Below are 24,149 nucleotides of genomic sequence, written 5' to 3'. Positions count from 1 at the left end.
TTTGGCTAAAAATAAATCCTTAAATAAATATATAATTAAATACTAAAATTTTCTTGACAAAATATCTTAAAATATTATTTTTAAGGCTCATAAACTCATAAAATATTTTTGGCTAAATATTTTGGTATCTCGTCCGTCCACAGTTCCGTCTATGCGATCAAAACAATTAATTTCCATAAATCACGAAAATCACTAATTTTGGGTTAAATGCTAAAATAACTTAAATCATGCATATAAATCACATAATAACACATAAATTCATTTAACCCTTATTTTAAAATTAATTTCTCCTAATTATGCATGCGGATTTACGTTTTAGAAATTCTAGGTGTTACAATTCTCCCCCTTAAATTGAATTTCGTCCTCGAAATTAAAGTGTTTACTCGAATAACTCCGGGTAGCGAGTCCTCATGTCTGCCTCGGTCTCCCAAGTGGCTTCCTCCTCGGAATGATTCTGCCACTGGACTTTGACCATCGGTATGACCCGCGTCCTCAATCTCCGCTCCTCTCTGGTTAAGATACGAACAGGCCTCTCCTCAAATGCTAGATCTGGTGCTAACTGCAAAGGCTCGTGATCCAACACATGCGTCAGATTAGAGATGTATCTCCGAAGCATGGATACATGGAAAACGTTGTGCACTGCTGCAAGCCCTGGCGGTAGTGCTAAACGGTATGTCAAAGTGCCAACTCTCTCCAAGATCTCAAATGGCCCAATATATCTCGGATTCAACTTGCCTCTGCGACCAAATCTCATCACCCCTTTCATAGGTGATACTTTCAGAAACACATGATCACCTACTACAAACCCAAGATCTCGTCGTCGAGTATCAGCATAACTCTTCTGACGACTCTGAGCTGTTCTCATACGATCCCGTATCTGTGTCACAACATCGGCAGTCTGCTGTACAATCTCGGGACCAAATAAAATCCTCTCGCCAACCTCATCCCAATGCACTGGCGATCTACATCTGCTCCCGTAGAGAGCTGCATAAGGAGCCATACCTATAGACGACTGAAAACTGTTGTTATAGGTAAACTCCACTAATGGCAGTCTAGTCTCCCAAGAGCCCTGAAAATCAATGAAACAAGCTCTCAGTAGATCCTCAAGAATCTGGATCACCCTCTCCGACTGACCATCTGTCTGGGGATGGAACGCTGTACTGAATAATAGCCGAGTCCCCAAAGCTGTGTGCAAACTCTTCTAGAATGCAGACGTAAATCTCGGATCTCTGTCCGATACAATCGACACTGGTATGCCATGCAGTCTAACAATCTCCTTGATGTAAAGCTCTGCATACTGCGTCAATGAGTAAGTAGTCCTCACCGGCAAGAAATGAGCTGACTTGGTAAGTCTATCCACGATGACCCAAATAGCTGTACATCCTCTAGTACTCCTCGGAAGACCAACTACAAAGTCCATCGTGATGTTCTCCCACTTCCACTCCGGAATGGGTAGAGGTTTAAGTAACCTACAGGATGCTGATGCTCTGCCTTGACCTGCTGACAAGTCAAGCACTCTGATCCAAATCGGCCAATATCTCTCTTCATGCCGGGCCACCAATACAATGACTGCAAATCTCTATACATCTTCGTACTTCCGGGGTGAATGGAATACGGAGATGAGCCTCTGTCAAGATCTCAATCCTCAACTGATGATAGCCAGATCGCAAATCGATCTTGGAGAAAACCGAAGCTCCCTGCAACTGATCGAACAAATCCTCAATCCTCGGAAGTGGATACTTGTCCTTCACAGTGACCCTGTTGAGCTCTCGGTAATCGATACAAAGTCTCATGCTACCATCCTTTTTCTTCACAAACAACATTGGAGCTCTCCAAGGAGAAAAGCTAGGACGAATAAAGCCCTTCTCCAACAACTCTTGAATCTGCTCCTTCAACTCTTTCATCTCAGTAGGAGCAAGTCGATACGGTGCCTTAGAGATAGGCACAGTACCTGGTAACAGATCAATACTGAACTCCACCTCTCTAGCTGGTGGGACTCCCGAAACGTCCTTCAGAAAGACATCTGAAAAGTCACAAGCCACCTCTATATCTGACAATGATCTGCTAGGTGGTTCTGATGAAGTGACTACACTGGCGAGAAACCCCTGGCAACCATGTCTCAATAACTTCCTCGCACGTGTAAAAGAGATAACAGGCGAGGTCTCACTGCTCGGAGATGCATAGAACACAAAATGGTCGCCTACCACTGGTTTCACTGCCACTGTCCTCTGCCGAAAATCAATCACTGCTCCGTTGACTGACAACCAATCCATACCCAAAATCAGATCGAATCCAGTCAACGGTAAAACCACAAAATCTGCTCTGATAGTATGTCCCTGTAACTCCATCTCCAAATCTCTGCAGACGCTAGTGGTAGTAAGAATCTGACCAGACGGCATAGTGACATCGTAACCTGTAACAGCAACCTCAGGCTTGATGCCTACCCGCCTGATATACTCTAGGGAAATAAACGAATGCGTGGCTCCTGAATCTAGCAACGCAAACGTGGAATTTCCTCCCACTAGAATTCTCCCTGGACGCAGAAAATCCCAATAATCGCATACTAAACTTACTTTTCTCCCAATACAAGTTACAAAATTATTTCTCTTAATAAAACACGAATAAAATGAGCATCCTACTCTAACCAAACAAATAGATAATTCATGCAATTTAAAATCATGAAGTAAATTCCCAAAAAAATTTCTTAAAAGAAGAAGTTTAGGAAATACCGGTGATTAAGGAGGTATCTGGGTCTGGCTCCTCAGCCTGCATGACGAACACCCGCCCAGTGGTGTTCTTCCTCTTCGGGCAGTTATATGAAACATGCCCTGGCTCCTTGCAAACATAGCATACATTGGACCCCACTAGACACTTCCCGGTGTGCGGCTTCTGACACTGTGGGCAGATCGGAACTCCTCCAGTATTAGGGGCCCCGCCCCTCTGCTGCTGCTGTAGCTGACGCCCCTGAGGCCTCTGCTGTTGTCCCTACTGATTCGGGCCCTTAGACGGCCCAGTATACGGCTTCTTCGCATGAGGCTGCGAAGTCGCCCTCTGATACCCTGGCTGAAACTGCCTCTTACTCTGCTGCTCTCGCTGCATCTCTCGCCTCCCTTCCTCAGAACGTAATGCTCTGCTAACTGCCGCCTCATAAGTAGTGACATCCAACATGCGAACGTCATGTTTGATGTCAGCCCGCAAACCCTCCACAAATTGCCTCAACTTATCCGGCGCACTGTCAGCAATAAGAGGCACGAAACGACACCCTCTCTCGAATTGGGTGATGTAATCCACCACATACTTGTCTCCCTGGCGGAGACTCATAAACTCCCGGATCATGCGACTGCGCACATCCTCAGTGAAATACTTGGCATAGAACATGCGTCTGAACTCTATCCAAGTCAATGTAGGTAGATTCACACCTCGAACCGCACCTTCCCACCAAGAGGCTGCATCACCTCTCATCATATACACTGCACACTTCACCCTGTCAGCATCAGTGATCCCCATGTAGTCAAATATGGACTCCAGTGATCGAATCCACCCCTCAGCAATGAGTGGATCAGTGGTGCCGACAAACTCCTTAGGTCCCTTCTTCTGGAACCGCTCGGCAACATCCTCATCATGAGTGAGCCTAGGACGTGCCGCCTGCTGCTCCAACGGAGCAGTAATCCCAGCCATCATATTCGCATTGGCCTGCTCCAATGCTGCAAGCGGATTCTGCGGAGGTGGAGGTGGAGGTGGAGGTCCCCCTCGCCTATTCATCTGTCTCGGAGGCATTCTGCACCACCACATATTTCTTTACGTAAATCGCAATGCATAACTTAAGGGTTCTAAAACTTTTCTAACATGAAAATCTTAAATCATTACATTTGCTCCTTATAAATCATAAGAAAACAATTTAAAACTTACAGACCGGTAGTAGGATTTCTGAGCTTCACGTGGCAGTAGGACACCCTCCAAGGACCGCGCTTTGATACCAAATGAAACGCCCTCTACTTCTAAATGCGGAATTTTTTTTTTTAAATAATACTATTATACATACATGCCCATACATATATGTATATAAAATAAAATGCTAAATATTAAATAATCTAAAGAAAATATTAAATAAATAAATTCTTAAAAATATTTCATGCATCATTTAAAATCATAAATAATGGTACTGAAAAATATAATATGCGGAATAATAATAAAATAAAACATGTTTTCAAAATTAAATCATAATAAACTAAAAACTGCGACGGTCACGGGGTCCACTGCTCCGTGATCTCATACGTCCTCACCACCGGTAGGAGCTACATCAAATTCATCATGCTCACCTGCACCATATAAGCGTAGTGAGCCTAGGGGCTCAACATGTCTAATCCTTTATAACAAGGTTAAAAATAATGCATCACATAAATACTAATACATATACCTGTACATGAGCATGCATGGAAATATTTTCATAACATAAATGCTGAATCATAAATCTTACATATATCATAACTTCCTTCATCATATATAACATAATTGAGCAATACATTTAAAAACCTGTAGATGGTCATATCCATAAGTGTGACGCTCATGTGTCGACTGATCAGTCTCATAAACCAACGTACGATGGCGGTGATAAATCACCTCCTATGGTAGTAAACTACCGAATCATATGGTGGATAACCACCCCTATGGTAGTAAAACTACCGAATCATATGGTGGAAAACCACCCCTATGTCACACATACTTCAATTTCCACAAAATATTTTATTGCTCATCATTTACATAATAATATTCATAATAAATTTCATGGATGCATGCACTGAAAATTTGTCTGTAATATATATTTAATTTATTTTTCATAATAAATATACTCATACTAAAAATATGAATTTCATGCATAAAATAATTAAATATATATTCCGGACTTATTTATTTTTCATGGGTTGGTCCAGACTGCTGGTCTCTCTACTAAACCCCTTAACTGACTTAAAGCCTGATAACTAACTTAAAGCCCATAATTAAATAATTAATTTTAAAAATTATAATTTTACTAAAATAAAATACTTAAATATTATTGGGCTTAAATAAAAATATTTAGGCCCATTAACGAATTAACTCATATAAACTCATGGACTGGCCCAAAAATTTCTATGGGCCCACGAGCCCATAAAAATTATTGGGCTAACTTAAAAATAATTTAAAAAGCCCAAACAAAATTATTTGGAGGCCCAAATAATTTTCTAATTAATTTTAAAAGCCCAAAATCAATTAATCTCTTAATTAATTAAAAATTTAAAATACCCGAGCCCGGTCCACCTAACCCAGACCCGGACCACCTGACCCGACCCTAGACCTACCAGACCCGACCCGGACCACCAAGACCCGGCCCAGACCCAGCCCCGACTCACATCCCGATTCCCCTTCCCTTACTCTCTCCGCTGCGCGAGCATCAGGCTTTGCAGCCTGTTTCTGGACATCTCCGGCCACCCAATGGCCGGAGATCCACCATCACTGGCTAGCACACTTCGAGACCTTTCCAAAAAGCTAAGAATCAGCCCAATCCATCGACTATGGAGTGAGAACGAAGCTCTGCAACCCAGCCCTTCTGCACTAGCGCGCAGACGCGAGCAGCTGCGGAAAAACAGTTCGTTCTTGAAGCTCCGACCACGAAAGACCATGAAACCTCTTGCAAAAACTTAGAAAACTTCAAGACGTTTCCATAAAGCCAAAAACCAGCCAAAACGAAATCCTAACGAAGGAGAACGAACCGCTGCAAGTTCGCCTATCCTGGGCTCGCGAGTAGACCTGAGCAGCGCCGGGACTTTCGATCGTGCCGCTTGCTCCGACCATCAATCACTGTGAAATAAATTCCTAGACTTAGTAAACACGTAGTGGTTTCTAACACAACAAACCTCACATCAAACCGTGGCCCGAGTGAAGAGAACGAACTCTTTTTCCCGGAACTCTAAATCTGCGCAATCTGTGCACCAGATCTTGAATGCCACGGTTATATCCCATTCCAGCCTCATAACCCGACCATGGCTGGCTTCCTAGGACCCTAGCCCACCACTTACTCGAGCTCTAGCCTCTGGACCGAACCATGCAAGGCACAAAAATGAGTTATGATCATGAATTCACCAAAACATGCAACAATTTATTCATACTTGCAATAAATTCGAACCATGGCTATTAAATTCTGAAACAAAAAAATCTCATTCATGCATAATAGCTTATATGGTGTTAAAGAAAGGAGTTAAACATGCCTTTTCAATTTATAGACGAAGGTTGATGCGTTTACGTGGCTCCGGGACGACGAACGGACCAAAAATCTTTAAAGAATGAAGCTTGAATAATCGGCTATGGGGTTTTTTTTTCCCCAGAATGAAGAGGGAGGCGTGAAGGAGGGTGGAAGAAGAGGGAGTTGTCGGCTAAAAGAATTTGTGGTAGGGTAGGTTTAGGTTTTCTTTTTAAAATTTTGATAATTAGAATTAAAATAGGATATTAATAATTTAGAAATAAAATCATATCTAACTAAATATTTAAAATCCTTACTAAATAATAATAATCTGATAACACAACCAAAAATCCCGAAATATAAAATTAGGAAATTTTTAAATATTAATAAAAGTCATTAAAATGACTTATTTTGGCTAAAAATAAATCCTTAAATAAATATATAATTAAATACTAAAATTTTCTTGACAAAATATCTTAAAATATTATTTTTAAGGCTCATAAACTCATAAAATATTTTTGGCTAAATATTTTGGTATCTCGTCCGTCCACAGTTCCGTCTATGCGATCAAAACAATTAATTTCCATAAATCACGAAAATCACTAATTTTAGGTTAAATGCTAAAATAACTTAAATCATGCATATAAATCACATAATAACACATAAATTCATTTAACCCTTATTTTAAAATTAATTTCTCCTAATTATGTATGCGGATTTACGTTTTAGAAATTCTAGGTGTTACAAGTACGCATCCCAACCCTCCTTTTGACGCATCACTGTATATGGTAAAATCTTTACCTTCAGTTGGTAGAATCAACACTGGAGTGGATGCCAACTTTTCTTTCAAGGTTTGAAAGCTCTTCTCACACAATTCATCATAGTTGAATTTAGAGTTCTTTTGTGTGAGTTTGGTGAGAGGTATAGCTATTGAGGAAAATCCTTCCACAAACTTTCGATAATAGCCAGCCAGGCCTAGAAAACTCCGAACTTCAGTTACCGTTTTTGGTCTAGGCCAGTCCATGACGGCTTCCACTTTCTTGGAATCCACTGACACTCCGTCTTTGGAAATTATATGACCCAGAAAAGTTACGCTCTTTATCCAGAATTCACATTTCTTAAATTTGGCGTAGAGTTCATTTTCTCTCAATGTCTGAAGTGTGAGCCGGAGATGGTCTTTATGGTCCTCGTCACTTGATAAATATACGACAATGTCGTCAATAAACACCACTACAAACTTGTCGAGGAACGGCTTGAATACTCTGTTCATGAGGTCCATGAATGCTGCCGGTGCATTGGTTAATCCGAAAGGCATCACCATGAACTCGTAATGTCCATACCTTGTTCGGAAGGCTGTTTTCGGAACATCTTCTGTCTTGACTTTCAACTGGTGATAGCCTGACCTTAGATCGAGCTTGGAAAAGACTGTTGCTCCTTTGAGTTGGTCAAACAGATCATCAATTCTTGGAAGAGGATACTTGTTCTTGATTGTGATTTTATTGAGTTCTCGGTAGTCAATACACAATCTCATACTCACATCCTTCTTCTTTACAAACAGGACCGGGGCTCCCCAAGGAGATGCACTTGGTCGTATTTGCTTTTCATCCAACAATTTTTGGAGTTGCTCTTTTAATTCTTTCAACTCTGCTGGAGCCATTCGGTATGGTGCTTTCGAGATAGGTGCAGCACCAGGTAACAGATTAATTTCAAATTCCACTTTGCGGTTGGGAATTACCCCAGGAAGATCTTCAGGAAACACATCTGAAAATTCTTGAACTACCAGAATATCTTCTAATGAAAGTGTAACTTCTTCCTTTACCTCGCCTACCACTGCTAGGTATACTTCTTCGCCACTTTTCATAGCTTTCCAAGTTTGAGAAGCAGATAAAAGAGACTTCTGCTCCTTGAATTTGCCATGATAAATGATTTCGTCGAGATTTGCAGCTCTCAATTTGACATTCTTCATGCGACAATCTACTAAAGCATGGTTATTTTCTAGCCAATCCATTCCTAAGATGACATCAAATTCTACCATGTTTAGTTGAATGAGTTCAGCTTCAAATTCGTGTTCATTGATGTTAATTACGCAATCTCTGTGAACCCTATGTGTTTCAATTGGGTTGCTAGTGGGAGTTGCTACTCTAAAAGGTTCCACAAGTATCTCAGGAGTAAGTCCTAACTTCTTAGCAAACCTCTTAGATATAAATGAATGCGTAGCACCACAATCAAACAACACATAAGCAGAAGTTTTGTTGATTAGAATGGTACCTGCTACAACGTCATTTGCATTCTCGACCTCCTCTTGGGTTATGGCAAAAACTCGGGCATTCGGCTTGTTCTCCTTTGGTTTATTCGGAATAGAACTGCCTTTTGCCTCAGTTTCTTTGCCCTTGTTTTCTGGACAATCTGCAATGCGGTGCCCAGTCTTCCCACATCTAAAACAGGCGCCACTTGCTCTGCGGCATTCTCCAAAGTGTTTAAATCCACAGGTACTACATGTTTTGATTTCTTGATTGCTTGGTTTTGAAGGAGAGCTCTTGTTTGTTCCAGTAAACTGATATGGTTTCTTGAATGACTGTTTTCCTGTTGAAGATTGCCCCACAAGAGGTCTCTTGTTCGTGTTCTCGTCTTCCCTTCGCTTGATATCGGTCTCAGCTCGAATTGCAGTTCCCATTAAATCAGCGAAACTTGTGGCATGGTATACTGCTAAAGCTGTCTGAATACGACTGCTCAAACCTCTTTTGAAACGGTGCATCTTCAAGACATCATCAGCCATGATAGTAGGAGCATACGTTCCGAGTGAATTGAATTTTGAAGTGTATTCAACCACTGACATATCCTGAGTCTGAGTGAAATTTTCGAACTCACTTAATTTTTGCAATCTGACTTCCGCAGGATAATACTGCTTCAGGAACACATCCTTAAATTGTCGCCACATGATTGGACCGGCTGCAATCATAGGTGGTGAAACTGCCTCCCACCACTTGGCTGCTTTTTCTTCCAAAAATGGTGTCACGACATCTACTTTAAATTTGTCAGGAATCTCGAGTAGGCGAAGTTGAGTCTGGATATTCTTGAGCCAATTTTGGCCAACCTCAGGATCTGGATCTCCTTTAAAGGTTTGGGCTAGATTCTTTCTCAGTGACTCGTAATGATACTTCACCCCTTGCACCTGTTGTACTGCCTGTGGTGGTGGATTTCCATTGGCAGAAGGGTTTCCCAACCCTTGAATGGTGGTAGCCACAATGCTTGCTATGGCCATCAAATCTGCTTGATTCAAGCCTAACCCTGGTGGTGGTGGTGGTGGTGGTGGTGGATTCCCTTCATTGTTGTTGTTGCGGTTTCGATAGCGTGGGTTACGATTGTTGCGTAACGGCCTCTCGTCCATGTCCTACAATCGCGTAAAGTTTCTAAGATTTTGATATATTTATGTATTAGAAGCATAACTGGACAAGTTGAACACATAGATAATCAAAAGATCATTTATTGAATCTCAAAATAACACTGAATCAAAATAACAACTGATAGTTTTTGTTGGGATTTAAAACAACAACAGAATTTGAAATAAGTGACAAAGAAACACAGCTGAATAGTGACTAAAGCATCCATACTAATCTAAGTTTATAACTTCTCCATCCCCCACGGCTTCGACGGGCTCTTCCTCAACCTCTATCTCTTTCGGATCTTCCTCGGGTTCTTCCTCGGAATCCTCTTCTTGCAGCTGATTTACAGCCTGGAGTAGAATAGCATTATGATTATTCAAGTTTTCCACTGTACCCTGCAATTGCTGGACTTGAGCTTCCAGCTGCTGGATACGATCTCGCATCTGTTGAAGACGCTGCCCATGTTCTGCGCAGGACTGCTGCCCCAACTGCTTCTCATGCTCCACTTGTTTAGTCAAGTGGCTAACAATACCAGACAGCTCTGCTATGGTGTCCTGTGCTGTCCCCAATCTGTATTTTGTCTGCTTATGCTCTATCTCAGCTGCCTCCATTTTTCCTTTCGTTTTGTTATGCTCTTCTTCAGACTTAATCACTTGATTGCGCAGAGCTTCTTCACGGAAGTGATTAAGGTCCATGTCATCACGAAGATATATGTTATCCCCCCTCACTTGCTCTAACTCATAGAAGTACTTGTTGGCCCTCTTCTCCCATTCTCGCTGCTCACGCCTAGCAAGAACAACCTTAGCACAAAGTTGAGTATTCTTATGCTTCTGGTTAACAATAATCAGTTGCTTCATGCGAAAGATGGAATGGGCACGGGTACGAGGAAAACTTGGCGCCATTTCCTGAAAGAAAACAAATGGAAAGGCAAGGCTTAGAACAAAATATCAGAAATCAGCAATTACACAACACATGAACAGTTTGCAATAATTACAAACGAAACAGGACTTTTCGGAAAAATTTTCCAAAAATGAAAAATTTTGAGATTTTTAATTGAGCTGACAATATCTATTGTGAGGATCGTGACACAATCGACGGAATTGGATTTCGAGTTTTTTTATAAAAAGTTATAAGCATTCTAAATCTTTCCTAAAACGGAAAAAACGCGATTTCGGAGGCCTAAATGAATGAATTCGGCCGAAATAAGAGTTTCCTCATGGCAAAAAGTAATTTTGCGATGACTTTAATTTGTGAGATCGTTTCGGAGGGGACTACATTGGCCTTTTGACCTACTATGAGAAACTGCCAAAAATTTTATAAGGAATTCCCACCCGGATTATGAACCTGGCGGCTCTGATACCACAAAAATGTCACGCCCCGAGATTGGAATGCAGCATCGGCGTTGTTAACAATTTTAAATTGTAAAACAACAAGCCATGTAGTGTATAAATAGCCTTCAACCAGTCTTTTACAAATCCAGAAATGTCTTTACAATATCAAAACATGACAATAGTGGAAGCGAAACATAAAAGATAATAAAACTAATAAGACTGCTAGCATTTCCATAATTTTAGACTTGATCATCAACCCCAGAATGCGTGTTGCTCATCGTCATCCAACTGCTCTTCGATATCTGGGAAGGGAAGTAAGGGGGATGAGTGTTTTGGGAAATACTCAGCAAGAGGGGACCAATCGTACATGCAAATGTCGAATATACATATATATATATATGAGTTCAAAGGAAGCATGTTCCAACACATATCGCAACATAAATCAAGACAAGGCAAAACATGAAACTGAGCATCAACACATATCATGAATGAAACATAAACTTAGACATATCACTGTTATTCATCTCGTTAATCATGGCTACTAATCAGTCCCTAATTGTTACTCCTCTAAGGGGACGAGACCTAAACGGTTATAACCCACCGAATCAGGTCCATATCATATCTTATCATGATTTCGGAATTTCTTATCCACTTCTTAAGTCGAATTCTATTAGTGCATAACAAGGAGTTTCATGGAATAAACATGTACGAAATTCAAGGAAATATGAACCAGACGATGTACGATTGAATTTTCACAAACAAGATCATGAACGTTTTTAAAAACATATATAAATATAAGTCCTCTTACTTTAAGTGATTTGTAAGAAAATCGTGCAGAAATATGAGTTGTGGAAGGCCTTCAAACTAGAGCAAATCTCGAACCAGGTTCAAGATTGACTTCGGCACTGCTTCTTGGATCGACTTCGGACAGCTTCTTGACTTAGCTTGCTGTAGTTGATTGCTCGAAACTGGGACAGGAAGTACGCTTCAACTTTGACAGAAATTCTGCTCAATACTTGGACATAATTTCTGCTTCTTAGAAATGATAGAGCTGGAGCCCGAAATGTTAAGTGGTGGTGCTCGAATTTTTGCGTGATTTCCTTGAGGTTTTTGCCACTATTTATAGGAGAAAATAACCAGGTGAAGGGTCTTCTCATTCATGGCCAATAATGCTCATTAACAGCCATGATTCCTCATTATTTCAGCTGTTACAACTCTTGGTTGCTAGCCGTTACAACTCCTTTGCTATAGTGCATGCATAAACCTGTTACAATTCCTTTGCTATAGTTCATGCATAACCGTGGCTTCACAGGCACAAATACAAAGTACAAGCTATGACAGAAAGCTTATGCAATATAAACAAGAACCAATAGCGCAGCTCTCACACTCCGTCTTCAACTAGAGTCGGAGTAGTCTTAGAGATGAACTTGATTCCAAGATGATGCCCGGATTGTAGAGAATGCGATAGCCTATCGGATGAAAAATAGCAAGATGCACATTAACCTCACTCAACCAACTTACCAGCTTAAGTAATCAATCTCAGAACAAGTCACAACCATTGGATCAAGATTAATTGCCACAAGTGATCTGAACCGTCCAATTAATCTAATCGAGGTCAACCAAAGTATTCATAGTAAATAATGTGAATCGTTTATTCTCCAAGTTTTTTATGTTGTTTCTTTAGGTTTTCTTTTGGTAAGTTGTTAGCTTGAAAGATTATAATCAACAATCAAATCAAGAATTTGTTATATTTTGATTTGAAGAGGTTAATTTTTTTTACTGTATTTCAACCAAATTGGTGCTTTTAGCACCTATCACACCCGCATCTTTAAAAATTGAGCAAACACAAATTATATAAAAATCTGTTCATGTGGAATTAACCACCCACCAGCAATCTTAGCACAGCTCCACAATCTTGGATCGTTTTCTTGATCTTCGGCTTTTTGATGATTTCCACGAAAAATCTCTCCCATTAGATTTTGAAGAATTATTACTATTTTCATCAGCACCCTCATCATTCCCATCTTCATTTCCTTCATCATCAGATTCTGAACTGCTACTTGCATCCACGGAAATTACTTGTTGATAACCAGCCATGGCAGCTTCTGCTGCAGCAACAGCCTCTAGGGTATGAAGATCGGTAATGCCTAGCATTAAATCCTACAAAAATGTTCATATGGGAATCATCTATACGAATCACCGAAGGCTGAAGAAATGGAAAAATGGGAATGTGGGAGCGTCTACCATTTCAATGATGTGTGACTCTTTTCCACTAAGTACTTCGATATCATAGTTATCAGGATTTCCCTGCAAAACAAGATACTAATATTCCACCAGTTGCAAAAAAAAACAAAGAAACAGATGATTTGTTAAGAGTGCAATTTTGTACCTTTGCATCTTGCAACAAGGTTTTGTTTGATTCAGACATCGCATCCAGGAAGTCCTTCGCTTTGCCTAGAACTACCAAGTGCCAACAAAAAGTGTTGTGACATGACATACATGTTGAACAGTTTAACCAAAGGCTACTACTAAACATTAAAGTCCATGGTTGATTCTATGCACTAAAATCCAGTATTTTAAATGACAAAACAGAATAAAAATGCAAAAAGAAGAGATTGCTCATGCAAATTTACGAAACCACACCAATCGTTCTTTTTATTGAGTATGGAATTACACAATTCTACTGAAGTAATGGGCCAGCTTACTAATCAGGCATATATGCAATTACATTGGAAGAATAAACCTCCAAAACCACTTCCAAGGAACCTAAAATTTTTGAGGTTTTCAAGATCTTGTCTCGGAAAAAGAAGACCTATTGGCTCTTGGAAAGATGGCTTAGTTCTATTCTCCATTAATATAGGAGTAGTAAGCACTAAAGCGCAAGAACTAAGCACAAGGCACGAGCCAACTCACACACATTATTTAAGAGAGGCACACTAAGAGATAATACACCAATATCTAACTAGTTCAAAAAACAATTAATCTATATCGTTCAAAATTTATCAGACTGGCTATTAAACAACAACAAAATTTTGTTAGTGGTTAAGCAAAACTAATTGATTTGTAATTCACGTTTCACATGAAGGGAACCCATGCCAATTGATTTTCTGTCTCTAAATTTAAGGCATGCTTAAAGGTTGTCCTGAGATTTTAAAGTGCTAAAATGCCCGTGCTTGACAAACAGGGTGAACACTACACCAATGGATCGAGTCATGTCTGCATCTAGGTGAAGTTTGAGCCTCTATGCTTTGTCAACTTTTGATATATATGGTTCTATCAACCACTACATGCAAACAACAACCTCTCACACTCAGGTAGTGCTTGAGATTGCTTCTTGGAAGCACTTTTGAGCTTTTCTTGCACAAAATTTGAAAACTATTTTGTGAAGGAAAAACCCAAAAGCGCTTCCTAAAAGAAATCTCAAACACTAACTCAATATTTTAAGAATATTGTCTTTTAATATGAAAATTTGCATCTACTACTGACTCGTCCAATCTAGACATTAGTAATATTAAAATTTTCAAGAACTTAAAATAACATCAGTACAAGAAAGCAATACAGAGTTGAGACGACCACATTTCCAAGTCATACTGTTTTAGCTATATACAACAAACACAACTACTAAAGAACCTACAGTGACATGATTACATCAATACAAAAAAATTAAACAACAGATAAATTACAAAAAACCATCTAGACCAACTAATTCACTCTTTGCATTTGTGATCATGATGCATTAGAATCCAATTTAAGTAACCGCAAATCGATGCTAACAAGTACATCCAATCAACTAAAGACTAATAACCAAAACTATGCCTAAATGGATGAACCTTCGTCAGACTTAAAGATGTATAATAAGAAATTTAGCACTAATACGTACACTAGATCAAATTTCAAAGCAATATCCCAGTGTTTTTGTAGCTGAAACAATCATTAGCCCCAATAAAATTCAAAGCAAAACAACCCAAAAACCATCCTTGAAATCTCGGTTCACTTAATTATTTCAAACAATGAAAGTCAGATTATTAGCACTTAAAGCGTACATTTGGCATTCAAATTAATTAACAGCAACGAGGACACATAAAAAAACCCTGTATAACTCCAAATATACTAAACATGGTTCAGATATTAATTCTTTTTGGACTTTATACACAAAACCCAGAAGCCATTCTACGCTTATAACTCCGAAAATCTCAACTTTAAGCTTCCACTTCATAAAGAGAAAAAAAGAAAATCTAAAAACAAGATCACTACTACCTTGGCTCTTAAGAACAGAAAAAATAGAGGGATTTTCACCAAGTGAATCAGAATTTAAAGTATAAGACACTTTCCCAGTAAAAACAATTTTCGACCCTACATACGAAAAAAACATTAAATCTCCAAAGTGAACTCAGAAAAAATTAATAGAAAAAAGAAATATAGACGAGAGATGAAAAACAACCTAAAGAGGAAGCCGATGAACTTCTGGCGTTACCCTCTAATTCCATGATAACTTTGCTGTTGGAACCCATGGGTGGAGCTTTGGGCGTTAATGGCGGAACATTGGAGGGAATGAGTATTTATTAGGGCCATGTTGGAATTGGGCCCATGAAAAAGTATGCCCTCCGGCTAGCTATGGGAATAGATTGTAGTTTTGGGCCTTTTCACTTGATTGGCCATCTAATTAGGGAAACTCAGTTCGGTATATTTCTCACTTTACAATTTCAGTTCTCTATGTTTTCATATTTTATTTTTAGTCTTGTATGTTGCGATTTTAGCAGTTTTAGTTATTTTTATTCGAAAATGTTTACGTGAAACTATACAAATCAGCTCCACATCAGCACTGCATTAGTGTTACATCACGTAGACATGCTTAACGGACCGGTTCGGATTAGAACCGACCAGAAATCGGTCTGATAATCCTGGAACCGAGATAGGTACGGATGAATCATGTTGTGTTGTGAAACACAAAAAATCTTGATTTTGATGATAACAAAACTTGTTATTGTGTTTCTAACATATTTACTCTAGTGTGAAGTTGTTAAACTCAAGATGGAAGCCAAAAATGAAATTTAGCTAACTTAATTTTCTGGGAAGCTCTAGTGTTTCAAGGATCTCACAACTCATTGATAAAAATTATTAGCTGTCAAGACGAACACATAGAAAACTCAATTTGGAACATATTGTATTTCACGTCAGTTGAGAAAAAACGGATGTTATCTAGATCAAACAGATGTCTCAAAACAAAATTGAATTGGATCAGTTGAACAAGAAAACAAAAGCAGTTGATCTTGAGCAGTTATGGTATTTCAGCGATATCATGCAGCTCGGTTATTCAAATAGAAAGATTTAGCATGCATTACAAAGCTAAGAGAATGATCTACAAATCATATTCACAAGTCAAAGTTTGAATCGGAGCATAAAGAGCTGCTAAACTGCATTGAAATTTCTTGTTCAGAACTGAAATTCTACAAAGTAGAATTTTTGGTACAATCTGGTATTTCGAGCATATCTCTCTCATATGAACTCGAAATGGAGTGATTCTTGATGCTTGGAAATTCAAGACAAAGTGCTACAACTTTCATGTTCACCACTTTGCCCAGATATCAACGGATCATGCCAAGATCAGTTTGCTACAAAACTGAGTTTGCTCAACTGCTATAGTACTTCAGTTGAGCTCCAAGATCAGTTTCGTTCAGTTGAGCTCCAAGTTTAGTTTCGTTCCGTTGAGATTCAAGATCAATTTCACACAAAAGTTCAGTTGAACTCCAAGTTAGTCTCGCTCCAAAAATGATGTTGGACAAGATCAGTTTACCTACCCAAACTGAAGATTGCTCAACTGCTACCCAAACTGCTACAGTACTCCAAGTTCAGTTGAGCTCTAGAAACAGTACATAAATCTTCCAACAGCTCTTTTTCTGTGTCTAATGACTATATCACTATTGGAGCCTATAAATACAACATCTTGAAGATGAAATACAAGTTTTTTGAAAGGTATTCAAAGAATGAGCAGCCTAATTCAAGAAATTAGCTAGAATGAGAGCAAAGCCCAAGGTGTGAAGAACAAGATGAAAGATGAGCATTCACTGCCAACTTCTTCACACCAAACCAAGTTTTTAGAACACTCTTCCTTGTCTAAAATATTTGTATATCAGTTGAAGAGAGCTCACTCACACACATACGAGAGATGTACTTTGAAAGATTAATTAAGTGAGAGTCTTAACACAAAGACGTTAAAGATTGTGTTTGTAGTCTTGGCATAAAAGACGTTAAACATTATGCGGATTTTGAGGTTGTGCTTACAATCGAGTGGATAGGAGTTCTAAGATAGGAAGTGGGTAAGTCCTAGTATTGGAGTGGGTTTGTACAAATGGATTGTATAAATCAAAGTCTTCTAGTTCAATCCTTCCGAGGAGAAAAAAGGAGAACTTAGGAGATTGAGCTCCGAACATCCATAAACAAACTCTTGTCTATTACTTTATTGCATTTACTTTATTTTTACCACTGTTTTTAAGATGCATTGTTGAAGCATTTTATGTGTTCTTCATATACCTAGATGTTGCATAGAAAGTGATTGATAAAATTCTTCAACCAAACTGTTTTCATCATTTCAACTTGCATTGTGTTCAAATGTGTGAGGACCTTGATTCTAATCATCTAATCAAAATAATCATTCAATAATCGACGGAGAGTCCGGACCAAAAAGGTCAAAAATTTTTTTTTATTAAAAGACATGCACAGACCCCGTGAACCCTCCGTGCCCGGGTCCGTGCATTAATCTATAGCCAAGGGTTCGAAGGCCACAAAATACACGGACCCCGTGCACCCTCCGTGCATGGGTTCATGCAAAAATAATGCACTAAAACCCAAATCTTTATTTTATGCACGGACCTTGTGCACCCTCCGTGCCCGGGTCCGTGCCTAGATTCTCAAAGTCAAGATTTAACAACCTCTGATCGAAACCATCCGGACCCATGCACGAACCAAGGCACGGGGTCCGTGCATGAACAAATATGGTACCATTAAACAATGCGAAGGTACAAGGACCCCCACACGGATGTGGCACGGGGTCCGTGCCCTGTTACACCAGCAAAAATCAAATAGCTGCAGCTCATGCAAATTCAATTCCAACTCCAAAATTCCTCAATTCATCAGGCATAAATCCATACAACCCGTATAAAAACAGTACATGATAGTTATAAGTTGTACACATATTCAAACGAGTAGAACTTGCATCAATTCTAAGTTCTTCAATTCCAAATACAACAAGAACAAAACGAGTTCGAAAACAAAGTTCGACTTCTAAACCAAGTCCTCACTTATATCATTCCCAACTCGATCTAGTCATGCTGCCTCAAACTCGAACCTGTCCCACCTGTTGCCAAGCACACATACAAAGACAAGACAACAGCCGGATAACTCCGGTGAGAATACATTCCCAGTAAAAGAGACATAACAAGCAATATCAACTAATATATCAAAACATGATATATAAACTACCGAACATGCAATTTCACGTAGTATATCAACAACATGAATAATAATAACTCAATTCAAATGCAATAAAATGCAAAGCATGTCATCAGGGTTCAAGATTATCTAATCAGATAATCAAACGAAAATTCTTCTTTAATTGGGATCCCGAGGTAAAATATCACAACAATCACACCGACTCTCTCCTCGAGATGGATGATGTATAATTCAATCCTCTAGACTCCGGAGCAACTATAGAGAGTTGATCGGCCATTATAGTAATTCGCCTACCAATGTCACTCAACTATAATCCCAGAACGTCTAATTCAAAAGGTAATCAAATCTTTCGGCTCAATATGAATGCATATGGTAATCGTAATACGTTTAAGAAATTCAATCAACCTAAACAGGTAATCATGCATGTACGTGATTTAGGGACTCAAGAATCAATCGAAACTCGAGTATTCATCCGTTTTCGTTTCGATGTCATCTTTTACCTCTTCTTGATTCGACGTAGCTGCAATCCGGACAAGCATTCTCGATCAAATCTTCAACGATTCGAATTATGCCAATTTTGAACTCCACGATCTTCAACCAAATATGTACGGAGATATAAAAGAATCCAATATCAATCCATCCAATTTAAATCAATTCCAAAACTCAATAAAACTCCCAAAATAAGAAAATCTCAAAACGGCGGCATAACGGCTATATATTCGACTAGCCATAAATGCAAACATCGATATATCAATCCAATCAACTCATAAAATCAATAATTCATTCAATCCAATCCAATTCCAAATAATCCAAAAATCACATTTTCGAATTTAAGCCTAAAAATTCATAACAAATCTGAACGACGTTCTTTTTCCGATCCGACTTCAAATATACGATCTATGCTAGCTCAAGAACGATATATCCGAAATTCATCAATTTCTAATGGAATCCAAAAATTGGAGTATAGTTGATCGAAGAAAAACTTACGGTACAACGGAGCTCTCGCAGTCGTGATCGTGAATCTGCCTTCGGATTTAATTTTTAATCGATGGATCGAGCACGGAATGAAATCTGGAAGCTCAAAGCTCACGTTTTGGAACTTTGGCTAGCCGTGAGAGAGAGAGGAAAGAGGGAAGAAGATGGTGACTCATGCCCTTTTCCACCTTTTATATCAAGTCAAAAATCCAATTAGCATTTTGGTCCCTGAATTTTTCAAAAATTGCAGTTCAGTCCCTTAATAAATATCAATTAAATCTTCGAATTTCCTAACCTTCGATTAATAATCTTAATTTTCTATAATCTCGATTAGGCTAATTTTGGGGTGTTACAATTCTCCCCCTCTAAGAACTGATTTCGTCCTCGAAATCGAATACGGTTCAATCTTAAAGATAAGGGATAATATCAAAGGCTGCAATAAGAATTCACCTCTCAAAATTAACTCCAGAAATCACTGCCTCAAATCGGACTCTGTCTCTCAAAATACTTCTTCAAATTCGTAACGGCTCAATTGCACTGTTACAACTGAATCGGTTGGTTTCGAAGCTGCTTCTAATTCCGGTCGGAGCTCTAAATTGCTCGAAGAAACTCGACGACTCACTACAATTAGTCTCGTCTATCGAAGAAAATACTACAAGAAAAACGGCCAAAGACAACGCTTTCTTCGCGTTGTTAATGTCCCCGAAAAAGCGTTGTCGTAGCCAGTGTTGTAAAAGACCACGCTCAAAGACAGCGTGGAAAAAGCGTTGTCGTTTCTGGAAAGACAACACTTTTTTAAGTGTTGTCGTATCTAAAAATGACAACGCTTTTTCCGCGTTGTCTTTGTCCCAAAAAAGCTTTGTCGTAGCCAGTATTGTGAAAGGCCGCGGTCAAAGAAAACACTTAAAAAGCGTTGTCGTTTTGAGCAAAGACAACGCATAAAAAGCGTTGTGATATTTGAAAAAGACAACGCTTTTTAAGCGTTGTCTTTTTTAGTAACGACAACGCTTTTTTCACCTATGACAAAGTTTAAAAAGCATTGTCTTTTCTCAAATAAAAAACAAAAAAAAAAATTAATTCACAACTTTTCAATATTATCACTCAATATTCAAAATTTTTAAAAATTAAATCTAATATACAATATTTCAATATTATAAATCATTCAAATATAACAAAAATAATTCAAATATAACAAATAATCGAATTCTTCATGTTCAGCTCGGCCATGTCAAAGTTCCTGTCTTATCCCTGCAAATGGTAGTTGCTGATCCCATAGTTTCACAAGCTGAAATCCTACGCACCTGTAGAATAAATTAAAATGAAATGAAATTCCTCTATTTTTAAATTTAAGGGCTCAATAGCTTGATCCTTGGACGAAGACATTTTGAAATTTTAGCAAAAATTTCTCTACATCTTGGCAGAAATTTTAATTACTCTTACCTTCAATGACCAGATTTTAACATTGTTATCCATTCCACAGCTTGCAATACGATACAGGTCCAAAGGGTGGAGGTCCTACAATATTCATAACAAATGAAAGGATAGATGCTCAGAGTAAGTTCTACCCGAAGGTCCTACACGAGGGAAGACAAAAGGTCGGATAGAACATACCACACTAAGAACTTCATTACGGTGTCTCCCAGCACCAGAAAAATATCAAAATACATATTCCAGTATGGATGTTCCATAGCCGAACAGATTCATCCTGACCCATGTTTTATCGTTAATCAACTTTCATGCAAGATATTGTATGATAATCTTAACTTCTTTCAATAGAACAAGAGACAGATTAATTATCATAAGCATATACAATATTTTTTTTTGGAAGCCACAGACTAGCATATACAAGAACAAGTTTTTAGTAGTACACTTATTTTGCTTGCTGACACCACCAGAGATGGTTTCACTGGCTGGGTCCTAATTTCATTTATTGAATCCCCGTGACCAACAAAACTCTGCAACAAATATAAGTAGAAAAAAACTAAAGCATTACATTCCTTTACATGCCTAATCGATCTTTACACAGAGAAAAAGGAAAATAAATGTAATATTCTTATACTACTTGGATGGGGAGGTATAAACAACCTTTGTTTTCAAGTAAATTTAGATTCCAAATAGTGTCACCGTAAAATATGTTTTGAGATCAGCAAAGGTTATTAATTACTTTATTTCAAAAAATACACCTCATGTTAACTGGTTCGAAAGGTCTATGCATTAAAATCACCTCACTCTCTGCCTTCTCCACACGGTAGGCAGACACCATCAACTTCCTCAAGGCCAAAAGAATGCAACCTAAAGTATTAAGAATCATACTCGAACTATTACCTATATTTGGTTTTAAAAGGTAAACCATTGGACTTCTTACTACAGTGAGATCCGGGTAATCATGCAAGACCAACTGAATTCATCAATATGAAGAAACCAAAATATTTAACGATTCTGATTCAAGGGAGTACCTGAACTTCAGGCTCAGCCACTACAAATTGCTTGAGCATGCGATTTCCAAACGCACGAGACATTTCCAAGACACCTCCAACCCTCCAAGTGCCTGAAACAATAGCAAAAATCGAAGGTGATAGCTACTTTAAAAATCCTTATTTATTTGAGTTTCAGTATTAAAAAATACATCAGACCACCATCTTTGTTCATGGGATTCATACGCTTGCTCACAAATATAACTCACAAGCATAAATCGCAACAGTTTCGTAACCCTAGAAGAAAAAGATATGAAAATGAAAATAAAACAGAGTAATAAGCTCTACAACAAAAAATACAAACAAATATGCAAGAAAATGAGACATTTATATAATTTGAATTTGAATTTATCAGTATACTTGCAAAAAATTGTATAAACGGACAACAACTTAAGAAACTTACCCCACTGGCACTTCAAGGTTGTCCAAGGCAAGCTAAGCCAGGGAAAGGAGAGGTTGGAATAATCATAATCATGTCAAGATAATCTGGCAACAGTTCAATAACTTTCATACCCTAAGCACTCACGTATATCAGTGATTCAGTAAAATGAAAAAGAATGACATCGAGGTACGGTTCAAGCCAAGAGCTAAGCATTCATTATCAACATTAGTATTGACTCATTCATTGATCTTTGGTTTGACTTAATTCACGTATATAGAAGAGGCACGCACACAACAAAGAATTATAGAGACTTGTTAAATTTTTTTACACATGAGGAATATTTAAAACACATAAGGCTGCGAGATATAAATATTGAACGCGCATAATTTGCACAAGACTATAGAATATACATACGGATCGAGAAGTCAAAAAATTAGAACTTATGTCTAGTAAAAACAATCATCATCAATGCCACCCACTTGGCCCCAACCCATAACCACATCCAGATCAACCAGATTAAGGCCTTACATCTATGGGTGAAGTATAGATTATGTCTCACTGAAGCATCAGGTTTTTAGAAAATATGGACCAAATGCAATCTTGATGCATAGCAAAACAGATTTGAACACTACCGAAAATTACAAGAAAACTTTGATTAAAATGAACCTTAGTTTCATCCACCCTTCAATGACAAAACAGAACCACAAAGCCGAAATACATTACAGGTTTTTGTTTATTTGTTTAAGCAGAAACTACAAATATCCCGACCTCTTTGGCTATCCTAAGTTCCATTGTCATCCGGGGATATATATCACTCCATCATCCCATAAATCTGACCAAACAAAGCTTGAATCTACGACACAACATTCACATTTTAAGTCATAGAATTAATGCCCACATAGAAGTTTTGAACCGAGCAACCCACGAAAAATGATAAAGAAAAGAAATGATGTGAACCTTGCTGCAAGATGGAAATCAGCCAGATACTAGTTTTAAAACAATGCAGAGTAGATTGAGAAGTATAAGAGGAGCTCGTAAGTATTGGGTTGCATATATGAGACCAAGAATCTGCCCCTTGAATGAATTTCTCTTAACCCCTGAATACTCTTGGAAGCTCCATCCTCCGCGGGCAAGGAATCGATCCTCATTTAAAATGGCCAGTGCATTTGCAAGAAGCAGGCAGCCTTCCAGCAGCGTCCACAGCCCCATTTCCTGTAGCATGTGATATATAAATTCTATTTTCAAAATTCCTGCTAATGTGAATAAAATTGTCACGTTTTCTTAAAATAATTGGATGAACGCATTTTAGAAAGCGAAATGCATGATGATTCTGTTCGCGTATGGGGTAGTTCAATATCAGAGGAGTAAATAGAGATGATTGTGATTTACTCAACCAGAGTTATAACAACCAGAACTCTGGAGGCCACTCAACACAATGCCAGATCGGATGCATTTAACAATTATAGACTTTGATTATCCAAGTAAATTACATTAACAGTTGATTCAAAAGTCATCAAGCATTAAACATTTGTAAGAGAACCCAGCTACTTACCAAAATTGCCTACCTTAATGGCATTCCTGCTAAGGTCTCTTACATTATTCACATGAACTGTAATCTCTTTTTACCTTTTTCAGAAATAGGTCGGTGCCTGCAAAGCACATGAAATTAGACCTAGAGTTGACATTGGTAAAAATAAATTAGAGAGAATAAAATAAAGAGAACTGACATCGGTATATAAAATAGAGCTAGACTAGTTGACGAATCACAAATGCATACCTCAGAGTTACGGTAACCACAAGCATCGCAAGAGGAATCCATGACAAAAACTTCTCTAAAATAAGGAATATCTGTCAATAGTTAAGGTTGCCAATTCAATGACAGATAATCAATGCATCAGAATCCTTAACAATCACAGGCTGAATATTGTATACCTGTTGGAA

General features: G+C 38.4%; 3 protein-coding genes across 3 annotated transcripts; all 3 read right to left on the bottom strand.

The window, feature by feature from the left end:
• Positions 1-6,932: 6,932 nt before the first annotated feature.
• LOC140889037 (uncharacterized) lies at positions 6,933-9,602 on the bottom strand. Its single transcript, XM_073296738.1, has 2 exons — positions 7,799-9,602; positions 6,933-7,648 (listed from the first exon to the last, which is right to left on the bottom strand). The coding sequence occupies exons 1-2, from the start codon at positions 9,600-9,602 to the stop codon at positions 6,933-6,935; spliced, it is 2,520 nt and encodes an 839-aa protein (XP_073152839.1).
• A 3,087-nt stretch (positions 9,603-12,689) lies between these two features.
• On the bottom strand, positions 12,690-15,475 carry LOC140892341 (uncharacterized). Its single transcript, XM_073301193.1, has 4 exons — positions 15,370-15,475; positions 13,318-13,388; positions 13,173-13,235; positions 12,690-13,088 (listed from the first exon to the last, which is right to left on the bottom strand). Exons 1-4 carry the CDS (start codon positions 15,437-15,439, stop codon positions 12,825-12,827), a joined length of 468 nt encoding a protein of 155 aa, XP_073157294.1. The 5' UTR covers positions 15,440-15,475; the 3' UTR covers positions 12,690-12,824.
• A 7,708-nt stretch (positions 15,476-23,183) lies between these two features.
• Positions 23,184-23,418, bottom strand: LOC140886072 (uncharacterized). The gene has a single exon (XM_073292576.1). The coding sequence runs from the start codon at positions 23,415-23,417 to the stop codon at positions 23,184-23,186; it is 234 nt and encodes a 77-aa protein (XP_073148677.1). The 5' UTR covers position 23,418.
• Between the last annotated feature and the right edge of the window lie 731 nt (positions 23,419-24,149).

Source organism: Henckelia pumila, chromosome 3 (assembly GCF_033568475.1).
Source record: "Henckelia pumila isolate YLH828 chromosome 3, ASM3356847v2, whole genome shotgun sequence".
Lineage (NCBI taxonomy): Eukaryota > Viridiplantae > Streptophyta > Magnoliopsida > Lamiales > Gesneriaceae > Henckelia > Henckelia pumila.
The sequence above is the reverse complement of the archived record's forward strand: the minus strand, read 5'-3'. Positions and strand labels throughout refer to the sequence as shown.